Source organism: Leucopleurus acutus, assembly GCF_964270905.1.
Source record: "Leucopleurus acutus genome assembly, chromosome: 10".
Classification (NCBI taxonomy): domain Eukaryota; kingdom Metazoa; phylum Chordata; class Mammalia; order Artiodactyla; family Delphinidae; genus Leucopleurus; species Leucopleurus acutus.
The window spans coordinates 45751448-45764890 of NC_139153.1; the positions used below are offsets into that span (position 1 = coordinate 45751448).

General features: G+C 40.5%; 1 protein-coding gene across 1 annotated transcript in view; it reads right to left on the bottom strand.

Annotated features, from left to right (window-relative positions):
* Positions 1–13443, bottom strand: part of ULK4 (unc-51 like kinase 4) — a 512005-nt gene that overhangs the window by 444650 nt on the left and 53912 nt on the right. Inside the window, exon 17 of the mRNA XM_082849145.1 lies at positions 10766–10844. Coding sequence (XP_082705271.1) covers positions 10766–10844 — 79 coding nt within the window. The remainder of the gene's footprint in view (positions 1–10765; positions 10845–13443) is intronic.

The following is a 13443-nucleotide window of genomic DNA, read 5'->3' on the forward strand; positions in this document are numbered from 1 at the left end:
GTTTTACTGTTAGGAATAATATGGTTATTATTTTTAAACTATTTAATCTAAACTATAGGTTAAAGAAAATAGGCATGTTAATGTCATAGCAGCTAAGACTTTCAGTTTATGAGAAATTAAAATTTTAAATAAAAAGGTAAAAACCATAATTTTAAATGTGAACTGGAAGTATAGGTACGAAAGAACTTGTGACTTTTCTCTTTAAGAAATATTTCCTAGCTCTCACCCACGAAAAGTTCTAAAAGAAACGACAATCCCAGCAGCAGTGAGCACCCCTACCCAGACTGCATTCTCGAAGCACCATTTTCAGCTAAAATTAAACAAGGTTCCTTATAGAATTGACTTCAGAACTAGGGCTGACTTTTCCCAAGAACAGTGAAATCTTGTTGACAGAAAGCAAGTAAGGTATCAGACACAGTAGTAGGCTCATGTAGAAAGTAGAGAGGAGCAGACTAGAACGGTCTCCCATTGGCCTGAGATGGAACAACTTTAGCACCCAAAAGACTAATGACTGCAACAGACTGAAATAAACATACATACGTAAATCCATAATTTCTTAATATAAAGCAAATCTCATTGGGCAGATTAAGACTACTAACGCACCAACTTATTATTCTGAATATTGGTCTATAAAGGGCAACAATCATTTATCCTGCCTTTGCTAAACAAACTATATTTTAGGATAACCAATTAGCTGATATGGGAAAGCTCTTATGTAAGGAAAACTCCCAGCTGTAAATGAGAAAGGAATTACAGAATGAGAAAATGATCATTTTTGCAACCCTAAAGGACTAATGCAACTAAGCAATGATCATCAACGGATGCTAAAACTACTAAGTATGAGAGTGATGGGCAAGTTCATAACCACAGGGCTGACCACACCTGAAGCCAGTGAGCAAACACAACACCAGTAATAAGGAGGCAACCAGACATTATTATACACACCTCCCTATGAGGCAACAGGAAACACACAGCACCAGGTAGGGGGAATTCCTACCCTTCCTCCATAAAGCAACTTGAATCTCATCAAGGCTCTACACCTAACTAGCAGTCACAAGAAATACAGGTGAGAGAGAACCATGGCACCAAAAGGACAGAAGAAAGTTTCCAACGTTCCAGCTTTGGCTAAAACAAATGACAATTTGTCTTTGATAAATAAATGGCACTAAAAAATAATAGGAAAATGTTTGAAATTAAGGGACTTAAGAGTCAACGTTATCTAAATGCAGTATAGGACCTTGTTTCAATCCTGGTTCAATGATAAAATACAAAATGACATGTATGAGGGACTTCCCTGGTGGTCCAGTGGTTAAGAATCTGCCTTCCAATGCAGGGGACGCTAGTTCAATCCCTGGTCAGGGAACTAAGCTCCCACATGCTGTGGGGCAACTAAGCCTGTGTGCTGCAACTATTGAGCCCATGTGCTCTGGAGCCCATGAGTCATAACTAGAGAGAAGTCCACGCGCCACAACAAAGAGCCCACGTGCCACAACTAAGACGCGACGCAAAAAAAAAAAAAAATGACATGTGTAAGATCATCAAGAAAACATGAACACTGGGTATTAGATGATATTAAGAAACCACCGTCGATTTTGTTGGGTGTGATAATGGTATTGTGATTGTATTTTTTAAAAACCTTTTCTGTTAGATATATGTACTAGAGTATTTAAGAGTATAATATGATGTCTGGAATTTTTTTTTTAAATACTATAGCAAGGTGGTGGTGGAATTCCCTGCCAGCCCAGGGGTTAGGACTCCACAGTTCCACTGCAGGGGGCACAGGTTCAATCCCTGATTGGGGAAATAAGATCCCGCACACCACATGGCACAGCCAAAAAAAGAAAAAAATTATAGCAAGGGGAAGGGAAAGGAGGAGGGGGAAGACAGAGGGAAAAGAACAGACAGAAGGAATGGGATAGGGAGGGTGAGTGAGAGAGAGATAAGACAACAGACGAACAATATTAGTAAAATTCTAAAAATTGTTGGAATTGATAGCTCATCATTTCAGCCTACTTTTATGTATGTTGACATTTTCCATAATAAAAATGTTTAATGAAGGGATCAAACTAGAGTGTCTATTAATATTCCTTCCAGTTCTAAATTTTAAGGCTCTATATTTAATTTCATAAAATATATCCACTGCATGCTTAAGATTACATATATATAGGATAATATAACATTTACTTTAAATTATTACACACAAGAACCACAACAAACCACAACAGGGTGCTATATGTGATATCTAGGAAGAAAAGTTTAAGAAGGTGGCAATATTCTTCTGTGGAAAAGACAAAGAAGAATTGAATAAATGCTTCTAAATATTCAATATATACAAGAGATCATGACCAACTCTTTTCTGTAGCCATTGATGATAAAATAGGATGGAAGGGACTTAAATTGTATCATAAGGATAGTAAAATGGATTTTTCTCCATCTCTTCTTGTCTCTTTGTAACAAATTATACTGCCACACTTTCCCACCATTCTTATAATCATTTATTAAATCCTTTAACACTGACTGAATATTACTTGGCTGGCTAGGCACTGTGGATTACAGTGATGAATAATAAAATGAGGTCCTAGGGCTTCCCGGGTGGGGCAGTGGTTAAGAATCCGCCTGCCAATGCAGGGGACACGGGTTCGAGCCCTGGTCCGGGAAGATCCCACATGGCGTGGAGCAACTAAGCCCGTGCACCACAACTACTGAGCCTGCGCTCTAGAGCCCGCGAGCCACAACTACTGAAGCCCGCGCCTGGAGCCTGTGCTCCGCAACAAGAGAAGCCACCGCAATGAGAAGCCTGCGCACCGCAACAAGGAGTAGCCCCCGCTCTCCGCAACTACAGAAAGCCCGCCTGAAGCAACGAAGACCCAACACAGCCAAAATTAATAAAACAAAATGAATAAAATCTATCTTTAAAATGAGGTTCTGGGCTTCCCTGGTGGCGCAGTGGTAGAGAGTCTGCCTGCTGATGCAGGGGACCCGGGTTCGTGCCCCAGTCCGGGAAGATCCCACGTGCCGCAGAGCGGCTGGGCCTGTGAGCCATGGCCACTGAGCCTGCGCGTCCGGAGCCTGTGCTCCGCAGCGGCAGAGGCCACAGCGGTGAGAGGCCCGCATACCGCAAAAAAAAAAAAAAAAAAAAATGAGGTTCTATAAAAAAGAATGAAATCATGCCATTTGCAGCAACATGGAAAGACCTAGAGATTATCATACTAAGTGAAGTAAGCCAAAGACAAATGTCATATGGTATCGCTTATATGTGGAATCTAAAAAAAAGAAAAATGATACAAATCAACTTATATACAAAACAGAAATAAACCCACAGACACAGAAAACAAACTTATGGTTACCAAAGGGGAAAGAGAAGGAGGATAAATTAGGAGTTTTGGATTCATATATATACACTACCATATATAAAATAGATAACCAACAAGAACCTACTGTATAGCACAGGAAACCATTAATATTTTGTAATAACCTATAAGGGAAAAGAATCTGAAAAAGAATATATATGTATGCATAACAGAATCACTTTACTGTACACCTGAAAATGACACACTATATCAACTATACTCCAATAAAAAATAAAATAAAATTTAAAAAATAAATTACTTAAATAAAATGAGATTCTATGCCTTTAAAATGCCTACAGGATCTTCAACCATGAGTTTTATTGTCTGCTGGTAGTAAACCTACTGGAAAAATCAGAACGCGTCTCACACTTGAAATTTTATTAATGATTTACTGAAAAACTATGTATGAAGACACAACTGTGTTCCAGAAAGCTGGTCTCAAGAGTTCTGAACCTAAGGCTCATCATAGGGCCTCCCAGGAGTCCAAATCTCCTGGAATGACTGCATTGTTCCGGAGAGGCTGTCATGGCTTTCATTAATCTCAAATGGTAATCATTGCCAATGGACTGGAACCACATTTCATGCAGCAGAAACTCCAAAAAACAGGGAAAAGATGAACACAGTACCAAATACCTGCCAAGCCTACTTCTTCCCGAAGTTGTAAAATAAATGCTTAACTTGAAAAACTTTGTTTCCAGTGTTTGAGCGCCCTCTAGTGGCTGTTTTAATTGTTACAGCCAATTGGTCATAGGAATTAATCAAGAACTAAAAAACGTTAAGTAGTAACAGAATAAAAAAAAAAGATGGCATCACAAAGAAGCACCTGACACAATTTCAAGTTATTCTGTAAACTCGTCATTATCCAACAGAAAATAATTCACAATATAGTATATTCATAATTCAAAAGTTTCCTAGGTAGTTAAATATACACTTGCTTTTTTAAATTAAGTATGATTTTTCCCAAGTTTCATTTCAAATTAATAAAACATTAGCAAACACCCAGAGAGGGAAAAGTGAAAGAACAGAGTACACAAGGACCTCAGGAATTAACAGGCACCTCCTTTCAATGGAGCATCAGGAATGCAATGGTTTTTCTTTTGTTTTGTGTGTGTGTGTGTGTGTGTGTGTGTGTGTGTGTTTTGCGGTACGCGGGCCTCTCAATGTTGAGGCCTCTCCCGTTGCAGAGCACAGGCTCCAGGCTAAGAACGCGCAGGCTCAGTGGCCACGGCTCACGGGCCCAGCCACTCCGCGGCATGTGGGATCTTCCCGGACCGGGGCACGAACCCGTGTCCCCTGCATCAGCAGGCGGACTCTCAACCACTGCGCCACCAGGGAAGCCCAGGAATGCAATGTTTAATAAGGGACAGCAACAGGAGCTGGGGAAATATTTTGAGAACACAGAGTACCCAGTCTCTGAAGAGAAGAAAGCACTGGCCACAGAACTCAACCCGAGTGAGCACGGGGACAGGTTCAGCTCAAGAACCGCTGGGCCAAATGCTCCCAGTAGCCACAGCCGCAGCAGCAGCAATTTCCAGGGGGACCAGGCCACAGGCATGGAGCCAGGGGTGAGCTGGGCACATCACCCGAGGTGACTGATGCCTTCTGCCCAGACCTGCCCAGTTCCTGTGGCAGAATATACTATCCCATCAGAGCCACAGGAGTCCCAAGCACGAGGACTTGGGCAGCCTCTCAGCTCCAGCCCTGCCTTCTGTTCTGTCTTCCCTAGACTCTGTGCCTCAAGGCAGCCCTCATCTCCAGACCTTCCATGACTCCCACCTACGTATGCGTCTCCCTCATCACCTCTGGCACCAAGCGGGAGCTGACCCTCTAAACAAGAGCCATCACAGCCCCAGGACATTCCTGAATGTATAGATCAGTCTTGCCCAGGGAATGTCCTACTGATGTCTAGGAAAACTATCTTTGACTGTGAGATTCATCCCAGCCCAGTGCTGAAAGGATGAACTCATTTGCAATGCTATTCAGCATTCCACTGTGTGAATGCGACATACTTTGTCGATTCTGCTGTTGATAGACACGTGGGTTGTTTCAAATCTCGGGCTGTTACAAATCATGCTGGCAATATATATTCCTGTACATGTCACTTGTTACCCTGGGTTACAGGGCAGTGACGTGCTCAGCTTTCAGAGATCAAGCAGTTTCCCAGAGCGGCTCCGCCCATTTACTTTCCTCAGCAGCATGTGAGCCCTCCTTCTGCTCAGTATTTTCACCAACACTGAGGACTATTAAGGCTTTTTAATTTTTGCCAGTCCAGTGCCTGTGTTGAAATTTCATTTCGGATTTACTTTTCATATTGAATACTAGAATTTATATTGGCCAGACTTGGTTATTAACGTCTGCCTTCAAATATCATAGCAATCGGCACATCTATCAACACTCCTCAAAATCTATCTGTGGGGAAAAAAAAAAAAAAACCTCGTATCCAGAATAAAATCATTTTTTACTCTTTCCACCACAACAAACCTGGTCCAAGTCACCACCACCATCCCTCATCTGAACTGCCACAGCCCCCTAAACTGGTCTGATTCCACCTTGCCCCCGTCCTTGTAACAAAGTGATCCTTCCAAACATCGGCCACACCAAGGCACTCCTCTGCTCCAAATCCTCCAATGGCTTCCCATCTCATTCAGACTAAAACCCCAAGCTCTGACCATGGTTTACAACAAGGTTCTGGATGGCCTGGCCTCTGGCTACCTCACTAACCTCATCTCCCATCGGTATCTCATGCTCAGTTCCAGCTACACTTGCCTCCTCGTTGCTTCTCGAAACGTGCCAATTACTTACCTACCCCCAGTCCTTTCTTTTTTTCTTCTTACTTATTTTTATTGGAGTATAGTTGCTTTACAATATTGTGTTATACTGTACCGCAAAGTGAATCAGCTATCCGTATACACATATCCCCTCTTTTTTGGATTTCCTTCTTATTTTGGTCACCATAGCACTGAGTAGAGTTCCCTGTGCTATACAGTAGGTTCTCATTAGTTATCTATTTTATAGATAGTATCAATAGTGTATATACATCAATCCCAATCTCCCAATTCATTTCACCACCACCCTTTCCTCCTTGGTATCCATACGTTTGTTCTCTACAGCTGTGTCTCTATTTCCACTTTGTAAACAAGATCATCTATACCAATTTATTCAGATTCCACATATATGAGTTAATATACGACATTTCTTTTTCCCTTCCTGACTTACTGCACTCTGTATGACAGTCTCCAGGTCCATCCATGTCTCTACAAATGACCCAATTTCATTCCTTTTAATGGCTGAGTAATATTCCATTGTATATATATACCACATCTTCTTTATCGATTCCTCTGTTCATGGACATCTAGGTTGCTTCCATATCCTGGCTACTGTAAATAGTGCTACAATGAACATTGGGGTGCATGTGTCTTTCCCGTCTAGAATGTTCTTCCCCAGCTGAAGGAACTATTCCCTCAATTCCCTCAGGTCTCTGCTCAGCCTTCCCCAAACAGCCAATCTCTAAACCACCGCTGCTGCCACCTCATCATTTCCAAACCCTGCTACATCTTTCCCACTGAAGTTATCACCACCAAATTTTATATATTTATTTGTTTATTCTCTCTCTCCTTACACTGGAACACAAGCTCTGCAAGAACAGAGATTGCCATCTATTTTTATAAAATAAGCACCTAGATAGCACCCTGTACATACGCAGGTACTGACAAATATTTGTTAAGAATGAGTATCGTATATATGTCCATGCCACTCTCTCGCTTTGTCACAGCTTACCCTTCCCCCTCCCCATATACACTACCAAACGTAAAATAGATAGCTAGTGGGAAGCAGCACATAGCACAGGGAGATCAGCTTGGTGCTTTGTGACCACCTAGAGGGGTGGGATAGGGAGGGTGGGAGGGAGACGCAAGAGGGAAGAGAGATGGGAACATATGTATATGTATAACTGATTCACTTTGTTATAAAGCAGAAACTAACACACCATTGTAAAGCAATTACACTCCAATAAAGATGTAAAAAAAAAAGAATAAGAGTATCAATGCCAAGAATGAAATGGATTATCAGTGCCAAGAATAAAACAGCATCTATGAATTCCTTCTAGAACAAGACAAGAACTTGCCTGGAACGACGGTCTTCCTGCAAGTAACACAGGCCATACCCACAAGAGGTACTCCGTAAGTGTTCAATTCATAAAAGAACAAGAAAGAACTTGCCTTTTCCTTCTCCATTCCCTTCTCCCCTACCTTTTCAGACCCTCTAAAACAATGCAGAATTTACTTCCATGCTACCATTTTTTAAGAATATTTATATTTTTTCAAGAATCCATTCTTTCCAGATTATATTTCACAACAGTAGCAGCTATTATTTAGACTTACATTTAAATAGATTCATTGTTTTTATTTGTTTCTCCTTTACATTATCTTAAAACTTGGGTGGGAAAGTGGGTGTTGAAGTTGGCAGCTCCTCAAGTACCTTGCTGAAGTAAATTTTTTTTAGAAATGTTGGTGAAATTCAGATTGAGTTTCTGAAAATGTCTTCTGTCCCCACAAGTAGGCAGTACAATGGACGTAACAGACAAATTTAACATCACATGACCTCCTAAGTGTCGATCCATTTCCACCATTTTCTTTATCTTCTAGCCTTTAGTGTTACAGAAAAATTAAAAGTAAGTCTAATTTGCTTATATCCTGGGTTTTAGATTTTATTTTTATCTTTGAAATTACAAATTTCACCAGGGTAGGTCTACGTATGCATTCTTTTTTTCAATGTTTTGCCTGACATTTGGTGAAAAACCTTTCATCTAAAGATGTGAGTCTTTCTTCAGCTCAGGGTGAAATTTTCTCCTATTATTTTTCATTTCTGTTTGCTTGGATCTCTCTTCCTGGAAATCCCATTGTGTTTATCTTAGATAAGTGCTGTCCCAGAGAAATAGAACTCAAGCCACACGAGCAATTTAAAATTTTCTAGTAGCCACATTAAAAAATAAAAGTAAAAATTTTAATATTTATCCTAATATATCCAAAAATACTGTTTTAGAATGTAATCTAAAAAAGAGTGGATATATGTATTTGTATAACTGAGTCACTTTGCTGTACACCTGAAACTAACACAACACTGTAAATCAACTATGCTCCAATAAAAATTTAAAATAAAAATGTAATCTATAAGGAAAATTACAGGTGAGATACTTTACATTGTTTTTTTTCATATTGAGTCTTCAGAATCTGGTGTGTGGTCTCTACTTGCAGCTCATCTCAATTCAGACTTGCTGCTTTTCAAGTGCCTAGTAGTCATGTTTGGCTGATGGCTACCATACTGGACAGTGTAAGAGATGTTCTGCAACTGTCTTCCGTGCCTTTTTAATTCATGATTTTTATCCTTTTTTTTTTTTCTTCTGAATCCTAAGAGAATTCACATCCTACTTATCTTCAAATTCACTAACTCGGCTTCTAAGGTACCCAGTATCTCCTACTTACTACTGCATCTACTGAATATTTTAATTCAGTCATATTTTACACCTTCAGGGGCTCTTTCTTCATGGCACACTGTTCCCTCCTATTTTGATTATCCAGGAATGTCCTCTAGAATGTCAGGACTTGGTCTTAGAATTTTCATCAAGTTCTCTCCCATCTCCTGCAGCAAATACGTTGCACTGGAGACCCTTTGCTCTGAGTCATCAGAAGAAGCCTCCACTCTTGAGCTTCTAAGTCTTCTCCTCTTCTGCCTAAGTGTCACTGCCCTATCTGCTTGGTCTTTTAGATAAAAATCTAGTTTATAAATCTCTGATAGCCAAGCTGGGTACCATCAGTGATCATATAGGTCACAATTCATTTTTCTTGGTCACAAAAAGAAGGAAAAGTTTAGACTTAGTAACATTTTCTTTAGTAGCTCAGAGGTCTAATAATTGCAGGGAATGGGGACGGAATCATAAGCAGAGGAAATGCACAGAGCACAAATTAATCTCCCATTTGCTTCCACCTAGACAGCCCAGGACTAGCTGGAATACCATCCCAGCAACTGGCTACGGTACTGGACAGCACAGATACAGGACAGTTTCCTTCACCGCAGATAGTTCTATTAGACAGTACTTGGCTAAACAATTCTTCTCAAAGCCCCAAAAACCACACTACCAGGTCTGGCTCTACAAAAATCCCTTCTTTTTACCATTTTCTCCTTCCTTCAGGAGTTCTGCCCTTCCCCCTTAAAAAGCCTTGGTTTTTCTCACCTATTTTGACTCAACACTCTCCTAGTCCAAGGGATAAAAATCTACTGCCAGTTAAGCGCAGTACACATTAACAGGATAGATAGAAAGTAGTTTTTAGTGTTCAGGAACATTCAAAAAGGCACTTCCCTGGTGGCGCAGTGGTTGAGAGTCCGCCTGCCGATGCAGAGGACACGGGTTCGTGCCCCGGTCCAGGAAGATCCCACATGCCGCGGAGCGGCTGGGCCCATGAGCCATGGCCGCTGAGCCTGCGCGTCCGGAGCCTGTGCTCCGCAACGGGAGAGGCCACAACAGTGAGAGGCCCGCGTACCATGAAAAAAAAAAAGGGCAGTACAATGGTAGCATCCACTTCGTGGGACTTGGAATTACTGGTTAATTAACAAGGGCTTCCCAATATTGGTATTTGAAAGAAATGACTGATTCAGTTGTCCCTCAGCATCTGTGGGGAACTGGTTTCGGGAACCCCACAAATACCAAAATCCACAGATGCTCTTATATAAAATGGCCTAGTATTTGCATATAACCTATGCATATCCTCCCACATACTTTAAATCATCTCTAGATTATTTATACTACCTAGTACAATGTAAATTTTATATAAATACTTGCCAGTGTGCAGCAAATTCAAGTTTTGCTTTCTGAAACTTTCTAGAACTTTTCTCCCCCTGAATATCTTCAATCCATGGCTGACTGAATCCACAGACTCAGAACCCGTGAATACACAGTGCCGACCACATTTGAAAATACCTTTAGTGCATGCCTGGCAGTTAAATACTGTCACTATTGTCAGAAATAAATGACAACTGGTGGGGATAAAAACACTGAATTCAATGTGAAAAACCCCAAAAAATTTTAATTTGAAGTTGAGCTGGGTTTCCAGTAGAAAATACTTTAGTTATAATAAAATGTTGAGTAGACCACATGAAAACTAGTAATGAAATAAACCTTATCCATAAATTATTGAAATGCAGTAATGATGACTAGAGTCCACAAGCCTTGTAATTCCATCGCACCACCTTTGACAACAGACTGTGCTGTAAACGAGCGGCTGTGCTGAAGTGTACAGGCCTACTGAGGTTATTTTATAACAACTGCCACAATTCCACACTTAACACCAATGAAAGCTGCATGTTCTAAAATCAAGAACAATCTTTGCCATTCGTAACACTTCAGTAATAAAAGAAATTACCTCAATAACAGGTGTATTTTCCTGGAGCTCCGTTGTGTGCGAGGCCAGTAAACCAATCAACCGAGCTACCTTGGCCCTTCTGTAAACAGAGAGAAAATGGGCTCAGAAGTGGAGAGTTAGGACCAAGGAAACCAAGCCCAGTTAGTCACATTACACAACTGTAAGCATTAACATGAGATAGAAGTGGAATGAGACAGGGTGAGCAAACATTCCTGTACATATATGGTCCAGAGAAACGTTCCCTTGTGTACACAGGGAGACCTGAACGCAACGCCCTCCGTAGCACCATCTGTAACAGTGACAAAAACTGAACAAGTTGTGCTTTAATAGTGAAATGGAAAATAAAATTTTTTTAAAGTCTCTGCTTGTTTTTTTTTTAACATCTTTATTGGAGTATAATTGCTTTACAATGTTGTGTTAGTTTCTGCTGTATAACAAAGTGAATCAGCTATATACATACGTATATCCCCATATCCCCTCCCTCTTGCATCTCCCTCCCACCCTCCTTGTGCTATGCCGCTGCTTCCCACTAGCTATCTGTTTTATATTTGGTAGTGTATATATGTCAATGTTTCTCTCTTATTTTGTTCCAGCTTATCCTTCCCCCTCCCCGGGTCCTCAAGTCCACTCTCTACATCTGTGTCTTTATTCCTGTCCTGCCCCTAGGTTCATCAGAACCATTGTTTTTTTAGATTCCATATAAATGTGTTAGCATACGGTATTTGTTTTTCTCTTTCTGACTTACTTCACTCTGTATGACAGACTCTAGGTCCATCCACCTCACTACAAATAACTCAATTTCATTTCTTTCTGTGGCTGAGTAATATTCCATTGTATATACGTGCAACATCTTCTTTATCCATTCATCTGTCAATGGACACTTAGGTTGCTTCCATGTCCTGGCTATTGTAAATAGTGCTGCAATGAACACTGTGGTATAACTCTTTTTTGTGTGTGTGTGTGCGGTATGCGGGCCTCTCACTGTTGCGGCCTCTCCCGTTGCGGAGCACAGGCTCCCGACGCGCAGGCTCAGCAGCCATGGCTCACAGGCCTAGCCGCTCCGCGGCATGTGGGATCTTCCCTTACCGGGGCACGAACCCATGTCCCCTGCATCGGCAGGCAGACTCTCAACCACCGCGCCACCAGGGAAGCGCACATGACTCTTTTTGAATTATGGTTTTCTCAGGGTATATGCCCAGTAGTGGGATTGCTGGGTCATATGGTAGTTCTATTTTTAGTTTTTTAAGGAACCTCTATACCGTTCTCCATAGTGGCTGTATCAATTTACATCCCCACCAACAATGCAAGAAGTTTCTCTTTTCTCCACACCCTCTCCAGCATTTATTGTTTGCAGATTTTTTGATGGCCATTCTGACTGGTGTGAGGTGATACCTCACTGCAGTTTTGATTCGCATTCCTTTAATGATTAGTGATGTTGAGCATCTTTTCATTTGTTTGTTGGCAATCTGTGTATCCTCTCTGGAGAAGTGTCTAATTAGGTCTTCTGCCCATTTGGGGGTTGTTTTTTTGATATTGAGCTGCATGCGCTGCTTGTATATTCTGGAGACTAATCCTTTGTCAGTTGTTTCATTTGCAAATATTTTCTCCCAGTCTGAGGGTTGTCTTTTCATCTTGTTTATGGTTTTCTTTGCTGTGCAAAAGCTTTTAAGTTTCATTAGGTCCTATTTGTTTATTTTTGTTTTTATTTCCATTTCTCTAGGAGGTGGGTCAAAAAGGATCTTGCTGTGATTTATGTCATACAGTGTTCTGCCTATGTTTTCCTCTAAGTTTTATAGTGTCTGGCCTTACATTTAGGTCTTTAATCCATTGAGTTTATTTTTGTGTATGGTATTAGGAAGTGTTCTAATTCCATTCTTTTACATGTAACTGTCCAGTTTTCCCCACACCACTTATTGAAGAGGCTGTCTTTTCTCCATTGTATACTCTTGCCTCCTTTATCAAAGATAAGGTGACCGTATGTCCGAGGGTTTATCTCTGGGCTTTCTATCCTGTTCCATTGATCTATATTTCTGTTTTTGTGCCAGTACCATACTGTCTTGATTACTGTAGCTCTGTAGTATAGTCTGAAGTCAAGGAGCCTGATTCCTCCAGCTCCGTCTTTCTTTCTCAAGATTTCTGCTCTACTTATTAGTAGACCAATGATTTTATATGCAAGTAGTCAGTTATTAATATCAGGATAGTGAAGCATATGTGTATATATTCACTTGAAAAGAAATTTTTACAAGTCTAACAAATCTTGTAAAAATGCTTTCAGTGAGGTGCTTGTTTCATTACCCAGCGGAAAATGAAGTATTAAATTATAAAAGTAGTTTTATAATGAAATATAAATTATTAAATATCACTTCAGGTGATTTGGAAAAGTTCACTTCACGGAGAAAATTAGTTTTGATAAGGCTTTTTTTATTGGAAAAAAAATGGTTGAGTTGATTATAACTGTACTCTTACTTAGTAATGCTTGCATTGCATGTTCCTCATCCAGAGAGCCTCTACTTTTCATATTCGTAAAATAAACTGTGCAGAACCCGTGGAGGGAAACAAATCACACTCAGAGAAGTACCACAGGTAAGTGTTCATGTTGTCAGAACTCTATCATACAGAGATAATTTTTATGGATTTCAATGCTTCTTGGATTAGCCATTTAAATCTCTAAACATAAA